Here is a 16,452-nt window from a genome sequence, read left to right on the forward strand (position 1 = left end):
TAGACACCAGCACGGCCAGCTGCTCACGAAGAGCAGGAATGTTGGGTCCGGGGGCGGTTGGTACTATGCCACCTGCTGGACCACTTGACGGCTCGGGATCGGTTTGAAGTAGGTTCATAACTTCTGCTAACGCGGCCTCTCCTTTAGCCATTGTGCAACAATATATACAACTTTCATTTTTTTTATTCAAAATAACTTTACCCCGTAGAGGTGGCGAAGAGAGAACACAAGATAAGAGAACTTTCGCTCTTTCAGCTTTGAAACTAGACCTTTGTACTCATCCAGGGAGAGTTCGCCAGCGTAATCATCAAAAATGGCTTTCGTGGTCTTGGCCGAGGGGGTGTAAAAGAGAACGATCGCCGCCACGTTCTCCCGGAAGGAAGCTGTTATGCCGGTCATCTTCTGGGTCAGCACCCAAACGCTGATGCCCATATGTCGAGCAGAGAAGGCGAGATTCACCAGCTCGCCTGTACGCCCTTTCACATCTTTGGAGGCTGCGCAGTCATCGAGTATTATGAGCGTGTTGGTGCCCTCGAAAAGCCATCTCACTAGCTTCAACCATTTTTCCACGTCGTGCTGCTCGCATACTATCACATTCATTCTTGGATCATTTTCACCAATTCTGTGGTAGGTCTTGTTGTGCGCGAATGTTGGGCAGATTAGAACGATGTAGTTGAACTTGAAGCGGAAAGGGCTGTAGATCTGGTCCACCACAAATCTTGATTTGCCTGAATTAGTCGGCCCCACAATGAGAGCGTTGAAGGGTATCTTGCTTGGGTCCATGTTCATATTCAATTCTGCAAATAATCAAACTGTCTGTCAATAATGTTGAACTGGGATTCGGAAATGATGAATACATGGCATTTCACGTCGCCTGAGCCTTCGGCTTTCCGCTCAATTTCCAGCTGGACACCGTTTGTACTGTTTACAATGCGCGTGCCGCTTCCGTACATCGACTGATCCGCCATGGAGCGCGTATCAATCATAAGCCCGAACTTATCATCGGTGTAAAATTTTGTCATATTCATGTGCTCAGTTTTTTTTTTTTTTTTCACAAAGAAGCGGTGGGCCTCTTCCCACATGTCCTTGCCTTCGAGGCCGTTGTTGTAAATCATGTTGGGCGAGCCGTTGATAGTGACGCTGACTTTCGTCAGATCCGGGAAGACGAATTTTTCTGAATTTCTAGCGCCCCCACCATACGGATCTATGAACAGTAGGAGGATGGCTTTTAGTGACCTTTTTTGGGCGTCGACTTTGATGTTGATCCTCGTGTCAGTGTCTTTTTTGAACGTCACCACTTCGGAACGCATCACGTGGTCATAAGTGAACTCTTTGCCGCTGGAGTAAACGCTGCGTGCCTCGTCTGCCAGAGTCTTGCTGCGGAGCATTTCGTACTCGAGCTGGATGTTGGTCAGCTTATATTTTAGCTCGGTTTTTTCAGAGCCTTTGAACACCTGTGAAGCTTTTGCAAGGGTTACTTCGAATACGAGGTCGTTGTAAAGGGCCTGGGGGTAGAAAACGCCGTGGTCAGTTACGATCTGATGGTCAATCCTGATCCGGTACTTGCTTCCGTATACCTCGTTCAGCTTGTTTTCAGCGTCGACGCCCGAGGTTTTCTTGTCTCCCGCGCCTGAGCGGATCTTGCATAGAGCCTCGCTCTGAATCCCTTCGATAATCATGCCTTCTCGCTTTTCCTGCGAAAGGAAAAGGTCATCAAAGATTTTGTAGATGTCATATCCAACCGTGTCTTGCAGGATAGTGCCTGCAAACTTCACGACCAGCCTGTCAACAAGCGCCCACGTGAAGTTCTGGACAAGGAAGTTGTTGGCGTGCCCTCCAGAAAGGTCGATGTCAAAGACAAGAGCTAGCGAGCCCGGCACCAGAACCTCGTTCTCGTTCAGCTCGGACACTGAAACATACAGCGTATCGCCGGGGTTGGCTTCAGAGCGGACAAAGGTGATTCGCTTGACCGCGCGCTCGGCCTTCATGGCGTTTAATGTCTTTTTGTTGTACGTTGGGCGAAGGTTCTCTGGCACTGACATTTCGTATGATACCACCGGTTAATATTTTTCTAATTAAAAAATTACAGAATTGAAATATATTGCTATGGCGGAAAGTGGAGAATTCGGCCATGATGAAAGAGATCCTCTCATAGATCATACAGATGATCGCGCTGGTGATGGTGATGGTGACACAACAGGGGCGTTTCAGCCGGGCTCTTCGTCAACTCCCGCACCTAACTGGCAACAACAGCGCATTACGACCATGAATCGAGACGACGATCGTGAGGAGTTCTCGACGGAAAATAGATCAGAAGCTGAGCTGTTAGACGAGTACCCTCAGGCAGATCTTTCCAAAATTAAAACATCGTATGACGAAATTGGAAGGCTTCAGGTCGCCTTGAAAAACCCAAAAGACAGAGCTAGAATCTAAGCGTACTTTTCGTTTGTTCAGCAAAGACAAATCCACCGGAAAAATGCGTTTGAACAAAGATATAGCTAAAAGCGTTGAAATATATCTGGGGGAAAGCAAAGAATATCAGCTTGAAAGAGAAAGAGGCAATCTTAGAAAAGAAATTGAAACGAATGAAATACTTGAAAATGACTCAAACGCCGTCCTCCAAAAAAGAGTAGAAGCGACAAGAGAATTACCGGCGCTAAAACAGCGGTTCAAGACCATCAGCATTGAGCTAATCAGATTGCAACAAAAAAGAAATGGAGCACCTTCAGAAACGATTGAGTAGGAAGAATTCACTTTAAGAGAGAAAGAGCGACAAGAGAAAGAAAAAGATTTACGGCAAAAAAAGAAGAGCAAGAACAGATCGCAAATGATGAAAACAAAACAAGCTCAGAAAGGGCACGAGCGCGCGAAAGTGCGCAAGAATACAACAAAGAGCAAGCCACTATCGAGGATGAAAGAGAGAAAGACTTACAAACGCTGCAGCTGAGAGATCGGCTCAGAGAGAGAGTGAAAGCCATCTTCAAAAAATATGGCTTCACCGTTACAGCTGTTTTGCTTGAAGTCGGTACTACCCTCGGTGTTATTCTTAGCTCGCTCTCAAACGGCTTGAAAGAGGTTGCCAACAGCGTGGGAAACGGCCTTAAAACGTTTGGCAAAAAAATAGCTGGCATTCTGCCAGGCCTCCTTAGCGCGGTCGTCAGCTTTGTTTTTCGCACAGCCGGCCAGGTGATCAGCTTTCTTGGTAAACACGCTTGGCTGTTGATCCTCGCGGTTGCCGCCTTCCTCATTGAGCGCGTTATGAAACGGCGTGACTGAGCACAAATGCCGCCAAGGCCAAACCTGTAATGAGCCATATCTTGTTGTTTTCGTGGGCCGTCTCTGTGTTTGAATGAACTGGCTCTGTGTTTGAGTGAACTGGACCAGTTTTTGAAGTTGGCTTAGATCCGATTTGCCTTTTTATTTTTGAAGGGCCTCCTTCCATTAGGGCAACGCCCACTTTTTTTGTGTCTGGGTTCACCGCGTTGTTGACCCCGAGTCGCATTCCTGGCACTGCCTGTTTCAGCTTGTTGTTGCAACCGACCGTGCTTTCTGTGTTGATTACCATCTTTGCTGCATTAACCAAGCGCCCGGACATACGGCTAGATTAAGCTTCACCTTTGCTTCATCAACCGAGAGCTGGTACCTTTGCACGCTCTCGGCCAGGTCGGGCTGTCTGATCGCGTCTTCCACCAAAACAAGAAACTCGCTCTGGGCTTCTTTCGCTCTCCCTCCTTCGCCAAGAATACTGCTGCGTACGTTGACTTGCGATCCCAGAATGCAGTAAACAAAGGCTTCGATTGACTGATTAATTCTCGACAACCCGGCCTGCGTCAAACCAGATGCTGTGTTTGGCGCGAACCAGTCCGCTTGAGTATCGCCAGAAGCACCCTGCTCAATGAAATAAATCAGGTTTCCTTGAATCGCTTTCCCTCCTTCATCGCTGAACTTGTTCCACCCCGGGTATAGGTAGTCAGTTTTCGACGCGCCGCCGGCATAGACGTAAACGCTTCCCAGACCGTGGTTTGCCCTGTGCGTGAAGCGAAAATCGCTCGAGGGGTCTATGCCGAACTCGCTGCATAGCCTTTTGTATGAAGCAACGTCATAATGATTGTTGAATTGGTTGAAAGGCGGATCTCCGGGCAAAGCGCTCATGCTGTGGATTCCTCCTAGCTGGTACAAAATCCGCCTGACCGTGAAATACACGTGGAAGATATAAAAAGCTCTTATCTGCGGCGGCAGATTTATTCCGTTGTCAAAGATTTCACGTGAAATTCCACAACCTTGTGTCGCGCAGAAAACAGCGAAGTTGAGCTGTTGCGGCCAATATTTCATGTCAGGCTCTCCTAACCAGCGTTTTGATTCGGCTCCAGAAGTATGCCTGAGTTTGGTTTTTTGGTATATTTCTCGGAATTTTGTCGTGAAATATTGCCCAGGCGTGACGTAGATTTTGATTTCGGCGTTGAATATTTTCTTCAAGCTTGGCGCTTTTCCGTCGAAAGGTTCCGCGGGGATGGGCAAGGAAACTTTTGAACCAAGTTGCGACAATTGATAAGGAAAACCACTCCTGTCTCCCAAACCTAGCGCTTGTTTCATTTCCGCACTCCAATATCCCCTGTCTGAACCGAAGACGCTTTGTAACGAGCTTTCGCTTTCTTTGAAAAACACCTCTGCGGTTGCGTTATTTTTCTCGTCGATGCTTTCTTGTGAAACGAACCGGCTTTTTTCCGCTTTTGGAAAGTGGTTTAAAAAATTTGTCCACGCTTTTTCCTTTGCGATTGCCGCTTTTTTCAAAACCTCAGGATCTTCCCACATATTCGCCATTGTATTTGAACACAATTATGTTTGTTAAATATAAAAATGGTTGTTCTCACTATTGTCACACAAGAGAACGGAGAAACTATCTATTTTGAAGACCCGATTCCGAAAGTACATTTCATGAAACTCATATCTTGTAGTTTATTCAACATCTGGGACACTTTGAAAAAAGAAGGTTCAGCCTCCTTGGGAGATAAAGAAAAAGATAAAGCTTTATCAATTAGTAAATTACTCCCGGGGCATTACAATTTAGAAAGCTTGGCAAAAGAAATAGACGGTCTGTTCGGCAAATATGGCTATAATCAGTTGGAGACAGAAATAAATCAACCTGTTGGCCAGCTTGTAATAAAAAATTTTGGGTCAAAACCGATTGAACTTGATCGCGATTTAGCCAATTTGCTTGGTATTGGGCGAAAGTTGAATCTTATAACCTTCGTAAAAAGGCTTACATATCCAACTACATATTTTATTCATTGCGATTTGATCGACAAAGAACGGAATCTGTTCAGTGGCAAAAAGAAAGATGTCTTAGCCCTGTTTGATATAAAAGGGAAGCCTTTTGAAAAGGTAAGCTACCAGGGTTCTCCGCAACGGGTTTTGCGTGACTGCTCTACAGACAAGTTTATAAAAAGCATCACTATTAGCGTCAAAGATGAAAATGGCGAACTCTTTGATTTCAAGGGCTTCCCACTTCTTTTTGAATTAGAGTTAAATTAAATTTCTTTTATATATACAATGTCTTCAGCAAATTTATTACCTTCCGCTCCTCCTGCCGAGCCTCTCTATCCAGTACTGGCGACGCCTTCTGAAAATTTCCGCTTGCAAAAGATCATCGAGATTGCCAACACTTTGGACCATGAGGTCGACCACTATCGCCTCGTTGCTAAAAAATACAAACGGGCAAGAAAATTCGTTAATTGGAGTGCTGCCGGCTCCAGTGTTCTCTCGGCAGCGTTTTCCAGCGCTAGTTTTGGCTCCGCTCTGTCTGTGGTTGGCCTGCCGGCAACAGTTCCTTTAGGCGGCGCTGAGGGGTGTTTCGCTCTCGTTTCTTCGGGGCTGATAATCGCCAGCAAAAAGCTTGATTCGAAAATAAAAAAACATCAAGAGATTACCACGCTCGCCGTTGCCAAGCGGGATACAATCAACAGATTGCTCTCCAAAGCTTTGAATAACAACGAAGTGTCTTCCCACGAGTTTGACACCATCCTTTCCGAGTTTCAACAGTATAACTCACTGAAGGAACAAGTCCGAGCAAAGATGCTTCGCCAACCATCAAAGAGAAAGCTTGCTGATGTTGATGTTCGGAAACTGGAGAAAAACATCCGCGGCAGACTTGAAGCTGAACTCATAAAAAAAATAACAGACCCCTCCGCTTCGAACTGACTTTTAGAAACAGACGGTTTTATTTGCATATTATAAAAACATGATTGTTTTCTTCCACTTGGCTGCATTTCTCGCCCACGAATATTTCGCACCTGAGTGGCAAAAAAATGCGCGTGATATTACACGCGAGGTCGTTGCTGCTATGCTTGAGGTGAATTCCTTTGATGACGATGAGGTTTTTTACTTGTAAACGCCCTCCTTTTTTCTCACACTTGTGATGCTTGCTTTTCGCTAACGCTCCCTGCCGAAAAGGAACCACTCATGCCAATCATAGCCATCCCGGGAGCATACTTTTAAAAAATTCTTGTACTCAGGGCTTTTTTCTATGAGGGGTATTAACTCCATCGGGGGGCTTAGCGATACTTTATCAAGAGTTCCCTCCCTTTCGAAACAGGGGAAACAACAACCCTCGAAATAGCAGTCCGGATATTCAAAGCATATTATCATTGGTACAATCTGCTGCATGTATTGACAGAAAGGCAGTTTTGAAATATGCTCGTGTACCTTGTCCCAGCCCAAAGCCGCTCGCTGGCAAAGCTTTGTGGAGATATACGCCTTCAGGATTTTCTCACGAAGCTCTGGAGGGAGGTTTTGAATGGCATCGGAAAGTTGACACTTGTTTGTTCCTCGAACCATTGCCGCTGTTCGGGCGGTATAACAGCGGGGGCGTTTCTATCTAAAAGGAATCCCTCCCCTTCCCCACTTCCCATTAGTAGTATATAGGGGATTAGACAAATACCGTTTTGAAGCATATTCAATTTTTTTCCTGTTTTAAGACTCCCAGCGTTAACAACCATCGCAAGCTCGGTTGTTAACGCTGGGAGTCTTAAAACAGGAAAAAAATTGAATATGCTTCAAAACAGTATTTGTCTAATCCCCTATATACTACTACTTTACTCTTTACTCATGTAACATACTTTATACTTTACTCTTACAATACTTATGCTACCTACAATACTATACTATACTCTTACAATACATATACTACTTAAGACACTATAGTTTATTCTTGCAATACTTACAATAAAATACTTAACTCTTATAATACTTATAGCACTATACTTTGCTCTAACAGTACTTTCAATGCTAAACTTTACTCTGAACTTTTACAACTTTCACAACTTTCAATACTCTACTTTACTCTTGCACTACTTATACTACTTACAATGCTATCCTTTACTCTTATAATACTTACAATACAATACTTAACTCTTATAATAGTTAAAGTACTATACTTTATTCTTACAATACTTACAATACAATACTTAACTCTTATAATAGTTAAAGTACTATACTTTATTCTTACAATACTTACAATACTATACTTACTCTTACACAACTTATACTACTATACTATACTCTTACAGTACTTAAAATATAATACTTAACTCTGATAATACTAACAGTACTATACTTTACTCTTACAATATACTCAGTATACTACTTACATTACTATACTTTACTCTTACAATACTTATACTACTTACAATACTATATTTTACACTTACAATACTTAAAATATAATACGTAACTCTCATAATACTAATAGTACTATACTTTACTCTTACAATACTTACAATACTATACTTTACTCTTATGTGTACGAAATAGAGACGAGGAGCCTACAAAGGGATTCTAGTTAAACGAGGAATCATCAACAATGAAAAATATTCAAAGGTTAGTGAAAAATATATGAATTTAGTTTGCTTTGCAATCGAGTCCGCATTTGAAATTCGTAGTTCTGTAGTCTACCACGAGAGCAAGGTGACTGAATTGCGGTCAAGATCTAAATGTTTTGTAATAACTGTAGACCGGCTGAACGATTTCAGGCTAAATCAACAAACACGGATGACGGGGGTTATCCTAGAAACCTCTGACTGCTTTTACATGTACAGTATACGTATTGAGGAACTTTGAGCACTACGAACATATATTTCACCATTTTTGGCGCTTATAATTGGAGTATCACGCAGCAAAACTGTTCTCTTGTTCCCGAGTGGAACCCCAACCTAAATTGAAAAAACCACTTACTCAGTAGTTGCACAAGAAGAATATTAAAATTAATTACACAAGAGTTCAGACCGCACGGGGCGAGATAAATCCTTAGCTTTTGCCACTACAAATGAAATTAGCCTCCCAGTTTGAAACTTACGGCCAAGTCATCAATGTGTGTTAAAGACTGATGGGCGATGGCGATTCAATGAAAACTATTGGCGGAGCAGGATATTTTTTGGGGAAACTATTTAATCAGCTTATTCCTTTATGCAAAGTGTATAACTTTTAACTGTAGGTAAATCATTAATGTGAGACCATTCAAATGAAAGCTATTGGGCTGTACTTGAATGTGGTACTGTTTATTTTTTAATAGATTGAAAAATGAAATCATCTCAGACCAGGAGCCATAATCGGGGACTTTTCCCTAATTTTTCACTTGGGTTCTTTGAAAGAGCGAAAGGGTCAAGGCACTAAACATGCTATCTTTGCAAGTTGCGTATTTTACCTCAATGGTTCTCAGTTGTGATATACTCAAGACTTATCACTGAATAGGGCATATTGTTAGGTTTGATCTTACCTAAACTTTACGCGACCACTTGTTTGCTGTTTTTTTTTTCACAATGTGAGCATTTTGTTGCAGAACAAGCAGTCTTTAAAATTGATAATAGTATTATGAAACTGTTCTGTTTAAAAATTCTGCGCGTTTATCTTTGAACCCTTTTTTGTTTTCTGAAATTTTAGTCGCTACTTTAAGCCAATGAAGAAATCAAGTTTCGCGTTGACTGTATTACTGAAGTACTTTTTTGTACATAATACTAAAACCCTAAAGTTGTTTATTTTTGCCAAATTCATTGAGATGTAAGTATATGATTTTGGAGACCGTCATGCTAGGAAAAAAAGTTGCCATTTTAATTAACTGAAATATTTTTCATTGCTCTCAGTCGAAGGCATCCAAAAATCAAATTAAAAATTGGTTTAACAACGGCTTTGTTGATTGTCCTTTTATTTCAATCGCTATTAAGTGACATACTGGCAACAAGAAAATTTGAATACGGCTAAAAGCATCGAAAATGCTGAAAATATATAAGGAGCCTATACATCCTCTGGCATATTACAAACCGATATCTTTCCTTCAAGAAACTTTTAAGGATAAGTTCAACTTGATGGATTTTCTGAATAAACCCGAGCTCCTGGTTTCGGTACGATCATTTAGTAACCGCACAAAGAGTTGCACCTTTGGTTACAGTTTTAAAGGAATATTCACCCAGATTTCTAGACTCAGTTTACGAAAGGCGAGCCGGCCGGGTGCAAGGATTATCGCTGAAACGAAATCTCGATATCCTGCGAATTTGGAAAATTAAAGACGATTTCGTGCTCACCAAGCATATATGAGCGAGGCAGTTTCTTTTCCCTGGATAATTTCGATTCAATCAAAAAGCCTGACTTTAAGACAGCAAAAACCAACTAAAATTTGAAACAAATGAGAGCGCACACCTATTAAGTGACGCGATAACAATGAAAGCACCCTAAATTCGTTGTTTACAAATATATTGGTACAAAATTAAACTTTATACCCCTACAATTTACGCTCTGCCATACGAACCACTCTTTAAAGTGAGCTATTTTGAAACTCATTGTTACAGTACATAATCAACGTTTTCCTCTCAATTCCTACTCTTGTTTCGATGACTGTGAAATAAATTGGGTATGTAGAGGGCGTAATATTTTCACAAACTTGTACAGTAGTTCAGGTAATGCCAGTTAAGTATACCTGTTCCCATGGGGAACAAGGTGAGGTCCAGTGATTGCACTTGTTTGTTTAGTTCTGGACGGAAGCGTGCGATGTAGAACGCTTCTTTTATTCTCCTTTTTAACCATGAATAGGCGGTGGTTAAAACTTCCCACGTAACCTTGTGGTTAGGGTGTTTTCTGATGTGCTTGGCTGGCTCCGACTGCTAATTAACATCTGAATGTTCTTAACACGAACCTCGAGGTTGCGTGCTCGCCAATGTATGTTTGTCCACAGGTACACTTGTCTTTGTAAATGACGTGTGACGGGTGTGTGTTTTTGTCTGACAAAGACGCGCTTTCAAATTTTTTTCTTGGAAAAGACTTGAGGCAGTAAATTACGTTTAAAAATGCCTTCAAAATGACTTCTGAAAGCAGTGATTAGAAAACTACTTCGTAATAAATAATGTACGCGGCTGACGTTTTCTGCATATTACCAGGAGTCAGTCAAGTCCTGGGTCTCATGCGAACACGCGGAGTTACGAAGAAAAATCATCTCTCGTCCCCTACATTTTGATTCCAAAAATAACAATTGAACTTTTCTCTTTCCACAATTCTTAAATAAATCCGCTTAATTTTTTTGCAGGTGAGTTACATGTACATTATGTGCACTGTTCTGACAAAGACGCGCTTTCAAATTTTTTTTCTTGGAAAGGACTTGAGGCGATAGAGATTTTCAGTCAACATAACCTAGATGATTTCGATTCTATCAAACACCGACTTTGAAACAGTTAAGACCGACTAAAATTTGAGAAGATGAATAGAGCACACCTATGTTGAGAGACGATAAAAGTGAAACGACTCTCAATTCATTGCAAAAATATTGAATCAAAACTGTAGCTCTACAATTTGCGCTTTGTCATTTTTCCCGCTATGAAATAAACTGTTTTGAAACTCATCTTTACAGCTCATAGATCGATTATTTTCCATGCGCAGCCTTAACTATATGTGGCTGAAAGTTTTCAAATTCGGTTTTTCATCTACGGATTACGTTGACTGTTGAATAAAAAAGTGTCGTGAAAGATCTATGCTCTTTTCATAAAATACTAAGTCAGCGGCAAAAACACCTCTCGATTTTAGCATAGAGACGAGGAATCGGTGAAGGGATTCTAAATCGAGAACAAAGGATAAGATTTGGAAATTTTTGCGATTATATTGAATACTTATCGTAATATCGAGACCTCTTTTGGCCAAATTCAATTCAAGACACTTTGGACCGAATACAATGGGAAACGTATGGGATGATTTATTAAAAAACACATTTTAACAAGGACGTCAGCTGAAAACTTTCAAATTTTATTTTGCGAACTTTGGCGTTTATTCTCTTTCAACCTCTGAAAATAAAGTTTCCGAAAATGTCTTACCGGAAGCTTCTATTTCATTTGTTTTTCTTCCCAGAATTTCTTGATTTTTCGGCGAATAGATCGCATTTTTCATTTCTGTGGTATTCAACAATTTTCAGTGTTTTCTGAAGATTTCCAATGAAATTTTCACTCCATTTGCTCCTGTTTCTAAATTTCTGGAAAACGGAAAGGGCGCCCAACGCTTTCAGCTGGAAAGTTAATTAAGGTAACAATGTTACGAATTTTTCCGAAAAAACCGGTGGGTAAGATTGCCTTTTTCTAAGGTTTCAGTCAAACTGATTATAAAATCAACCAAAAAAACGCCGCTTTGAGAAATAAGACAACTTCCATGTGATTTTACACTGTTAGACAGCCAAATTAAAACGTGAAATTGGGGTACTGTCCATCAATCGAGGTATCGGTAACTGAAAATACTCCTCCATTGCTGACATAATTTCAGTTCGTTTCGGTTACCTGTATATATGATCAAGCGCAAACATAAGTTTGGATTCCAGTTATCAGAATTTGACTACAGAACAAACTGAGCCCAGCTACAGCCAGATTCTATGGTACACCCGCTGTACAGAGAAATCTATTTATCCTCGTGAACCTTGCAAACTGGTACTCAAGTCCACGGAGCTGAGAAATACAGTTTATCCTCACCTCGGCGAATCACTAATTTTGTTTATATATAAATAGCCCAGCGGCTACAATACTGACAGTTGTTTGTGCATTTTCGCAGTCTCTAAGTTTTGCTAGTCAGGAAAGCTTGATTTTGAGTCTCGTCATTGTCAGCTGAGCCGAACAAGCGAAATCCATTAGTTAGAAAAGCCGGTTTAAAGAACGAGTTTTTTTATTCACACCATGTGGCTTCTCTGGGTCGGTCCTTCTCGGTCGTAAGGCCTATATCTAAAAAACACTTTTGCCTCTGGAAAGGTTAGAACATATATTGCATACCACTGCGTAAGCTTAAGCTTTCTTTTGTGGTCTTCATCCTATTGAAACAAGGTAGTACAGATTTTTACCTCCTTATATACTCTGTTATTCAGTGGTCACTAAGACGTAGAATTGAAAAAACGGAGCTCGCTTATTTGATTTTTGAAATGAGAACGTGAAAGTTTTCTACCTTTATTTACTATACTCAAAACGACTCAAAAACGACTTTTTTCGCGAAAGAAAACAATTCCCCATGGCCGAGTTTGTTTTGATCTTATTTCATTCTACCATAGACTGCAAATACGTACCAATACCTCTCAAAGTTCCTGTATGTTTTCTGCCTTGGTAAAACGATACAAAACGAACGCGTCATATGTAGAAGTTATTTACGCAAGGGCCATAAGAACATGAAAAACTTCGCATTCCTTATTCATCGCCGACTGAAAACAGGACATATAATGAGGTGGGCTGGAGGAGACGAAGGCCATTTGTCATCGAATCTTTTCGAGGGAAGAACTTGCCTACCAAAGGGAGACCTTTATATAGCTGAAGGAAAGAGAGTTTTGAAGTCTTCGGGTAAGCCAGTGAACTCAGTCCTCGCTGCTTATCTCAAGGCAGTAAAGGGTTATAACTTAGCTTCATGTATTTGGAGATTAGAAGAACCAGTTTCCCTGCGAGATGTTTCGATATCTGTCACTCTTTTGCCTCCAGCTTGTTCTGTTGTTGGTAAGTTTGCAATGATTTGGTTACGTTACAGTGGTGTACATATCTGCTCCTAGATCAAGATCAATTCAAGTCAAGTTAAGTTCCTTTTACGTTTTCGTCTCGGCCAGTTTCAACTGCGCGCTACAGACAAATGATCCATGTTGCGCGAGAACACTTAGACCATGATTTTAGCGTTTTAAGGTTTCGCTCCAAGTATCACCTCTATTTATTGAAACATCACCTCTCTCTTAAAGGGGCTCAGTCACGGTATTTTGAGTTATTTTGGCCACATACAAAATTACCTTTAAATGGTAAGAAACCCGAAAATAACAGTTTAATAAGATAAAAAAAGCACTAAAGAGATGATGATAAACCATAAAGAAACAAGGATGGCTAAGAATGGAGAAGATTAACACGGATTACAAACGACGAAGATGAAAAATTGAGGGCTAAACTTTTCAATATGCGCAAACCGTGACTGAGTTCCTTTAATATCAGATTTGACAATTTGATTTGGCAGTACATCACCAAAATATTTCCTAGTTGGCAAAAAAATATGGAAAATTAGGTGATGGTCACTCTGTGAAATAGAAAACCAAGGAATAGCGAACTAAGCGTTTGTTTCGCCTTGAGTTTTAATTCCACTTACGTCAGCCAGATGATCAGCTGTTTAGTATTTTTTCTGTTCAATCCCTAGAGTTGATTAAATTTTTCATATACTATGTTATTTTTCTAGGGTGATGTGCTCTGCAACTCCTCGATCAATCCTCAGACCAAGCGAGTCTTGTCTTCTTACCATCGCCATCACCCGTCTAAGTTATCTGTGCAAGACCTTGCTCTTAAACTGGCAAAGAAACATGTAAGTCTTTCCTAAATGTTTTTTTTCGACGAACTGTGTACAATTGAAATAAAAGAGAAGTGAATACCAGTTCTTATTCAAAAGAAGCCGTGTCACTGCTGTAGCTTGAAATCCCAATATATCTAAAAACAGTTAGGAGTTAAAAGTCAAGACAGGCAGGTAAGATAGCTACGCTACAAAGATTGCGTACAAACAGCCCTGTTAACTTAGTTTAACCCAATTCCCTCAGTATGCTGCCACATCAAAGCGAGACTCTTATGCTTCTTTTGATTTTCAGTTGCTTTGAATGATTGTTGATGAACAGCACGACTTGCAAAAAGCAAAGGAGAGCGTTTACATTCTCCAGAGAGGTTTGTTGATAACCCTTATTTTATTAACAACTATAGAACCAATTTTTCTAGATTTTATTTTTCTGACTGTTTCGCAAATTTTCTGGAAAAAAAAAAGGCTGGTAGTGCTTACTGCGATATTGCTCCTGATGTATTTAGCGTAACAGTTGTGGCAAAGTGCAAGGAAATAATTAGCTTATCACTGTAAAATGCGTAAAAAAAAGTGAAATTCTGGACTTCATATAGAATTGCAGCAGGCTCCTGTCACGAGAAAAGGAGGAATTTGGTCTACAACATAATGCCTCTTTTTCTTAGATTTTTTGTCGAATTCTTGCAGACAGCTGTACTAATATGAAGTCTGTTGGTAAACCTGTCACTCACAATGCACGACAGTACACATATGGAGCCTGGATGAAAGACCCACCAGGAATCATGGGTACAGAGACCATATTCGTTATGGAATCGTTCTACTCAAAAAACGTACTGGAAGAGTTTGAAAACATGGACATGTTCAAGGCAGGTGTGACTCGTGAGACGTACAAACTGCCTTGCAACTGGAACGGAACTGGAGCAGTGGTGTATGGACCATACCTGTATTACAGGTACAATTAACCGGTTCTACCCCAGAATGTGAAGTTCACAAATTGGGAACTTCCCAAATAACTCAAAATTCATGTCATCCACGTCAGTTCTCTGACCTTGAATCTATCATTTACTATTCTCCAGAACAAAAAGCGACACTGAAAGAAGCCAATTTCTTAACGTATCGCCAGTGACGAAACTGAAAAACTTTTAAAGAAGTAAACATTAGTGAAACAGGAAAATTTAATCTGGGCAAACTGAGTTTTTTTGGGCTCATTAAGGTAAATCAGTTCGCCAGTTAACATTTCTAAAGCCCAGTTTTGTTGCACAATTAACAGCGGAAATTCGGCCTAGATTATCAAGTACAATCTGCATACACAGCGCATTGACCCCCAAATAAGTGTGAGTTGTTACACACCGAGGAAGAACTACTACCGATGGAATGGGTACAGTGGAATGGACCTAGCTGTTGACGAGCAGGGATTGTGGGTACTGTGGGGTAGTCCTGGAAACAGCTATCGACCCTACGCATACAAAACTGATGTTTACAAAAACGCTGTTACACACACTTGGAGCCTAAGCACAGGTAAGTACACAACTTTTAAGAATAACGAGGGTTTATTTATGCAATAGACCACAATTTTTTATGGTTTATAGGCTGATAAACCACGCGGGATGTTGGAGGAACACGAGAAGAATTCGTAAATCACTCGCCTGCGGCTCGTGATTTACGAATTCTTCGAGTGTTCTTCCAACATCCCAAGTGGTATCATGCCACTAAACCATATTGCTTTTATATAATAATTCAGAAGACACGAGAATTTCCATGAGTTTAGTGGCACAATAAACCATAGCTGATTGACCAATCAGAGCGCGCGCTTTCATTTGATTATTATATAAAGTCAAATATATCTTTTAGAAGCAGAATGGACCCACTAAAAGTAGTCTACGAATACTGTTCCACTGAAATTTGATTAGATTATCTGACGAAGTTAGGGCCATCGAAGTGAAATAAAAATTCTGTAGGACTTCGTTTTCAGTCAATAATGGTGTGACACTAAGATCTTTGCACTGACTGACATATCTGACGTCTCTGATTGTCTGAATAAATGTAAATTGTAAATGAAGCTGCTAAAAACACGAAGGAAGACTTGTCTTCTGTGTGCTGACCAAACTTTGACTTGAAAGATCAAAGCGTTGGTACAGTTAAAACTGCTGTTAGTGCTGACTGCTAAAATAAAATGTGAAAACTACATCTTCGCTGTCTACTTGTGAACTGTAAGTAATAAATACAAGGATAGAATGTAGGAAAAACGTCACAATGCCAGCCATTACCTTAAAACATTAGACTGACGCAGACTGTCGTGACTCAAGGCGTGTTTACGTACGGAAAGTAATTGGCAAAGAGTTGGCTAAGAGCGAGGCGATTAAAGACGGTGAGGGGGTGGAGGAAAGGCAGGAAAATCAAAAACACTGAGAAGATTAACTTGAAATTTCTGTCACCTACCCCGGGTGGGAAGGATGTGGGTGGAAGATGACTGACATTTCAGGCTGAGAACATGTACTGTGATTTCAATTTGTCAATAAAATTTAAAACTGGAGACTACTATACAGGTCATCCTAAATGTCGAGCGAGTTTTCTTGAGGTTCTGGAAGGGGCTACAATCGAGTTTAAGAGTTGAAACGAATTTTGAAATTATGGGAACTTTTGGACAAC

At 40.7% G+C, this 16,452-nt stretch overlaps 1 protein-coding gene and 1 pseudogene across 2 annotated transcripts in view; one reads left to right on the plus strand and one right to left on the minus strand.

Annotated features, from left to right (window-relative positions):
- LOC145482637 (olfactomedin-like protein 2A) overlaps positions 1-15,191 on the plus strand; it is a 32,398-nt pseudogene extending 17,207 nt beyond the window's left edge. Inside the window, exons 2-5 of the transcript XR_014048784.1 lie at positions 12,913-12,986; positions 13,702-13,824; positions 14,102-14,174; positions 14,491-15,191. The product of XR_014048784.1 is annotated as an olfactomedin-like protein 2A (transcript). The remainder of the gene's footprint in view (positions 1-12,912; positions 12,987-13,701; positions 13,825-14,101; positions 14,175-14,490) is intronic.
- On the minus strand, positions 792-2,077 carry LOC145481645 (uncharacterized). The gene has a single exon (XM_081460163.1). The coding sequence runs from the start codon at positions 2,040-2,042 to the stop codon at positions 792-794; it is 1,251 nt and encodes a 416-aa protein (XP_081316289.1). The 5' UTR covers positions 2,043-2,077.
- Positions 15,192-16,452: the final 1,261 nt, after the last annotated feature.

The sequence above is a fragment of the Orbicella franksi genome, chromosome 3 (assembly GCF_964199315.1).
Source record: "Orbicella franksi chromosome 3, jaOrbFran1.1, whole genome shotgun sequence".
NCBI lineage: Eukaryota > Metazoa > Cnidaria > Anthozoa > Scleractinia > Merulinidae > Orbicella > Orbicella franksi.

What these genes read in the sequence shown, in the direction of transcription:
- LOC145481645 (XM_081460163.1), bottom strand. Translation starts at nt 2,042, where the DNA reads ATGTCAGTGCCAGAGAACCTTCGCCCAACGTACAACAAAAAGACATTA.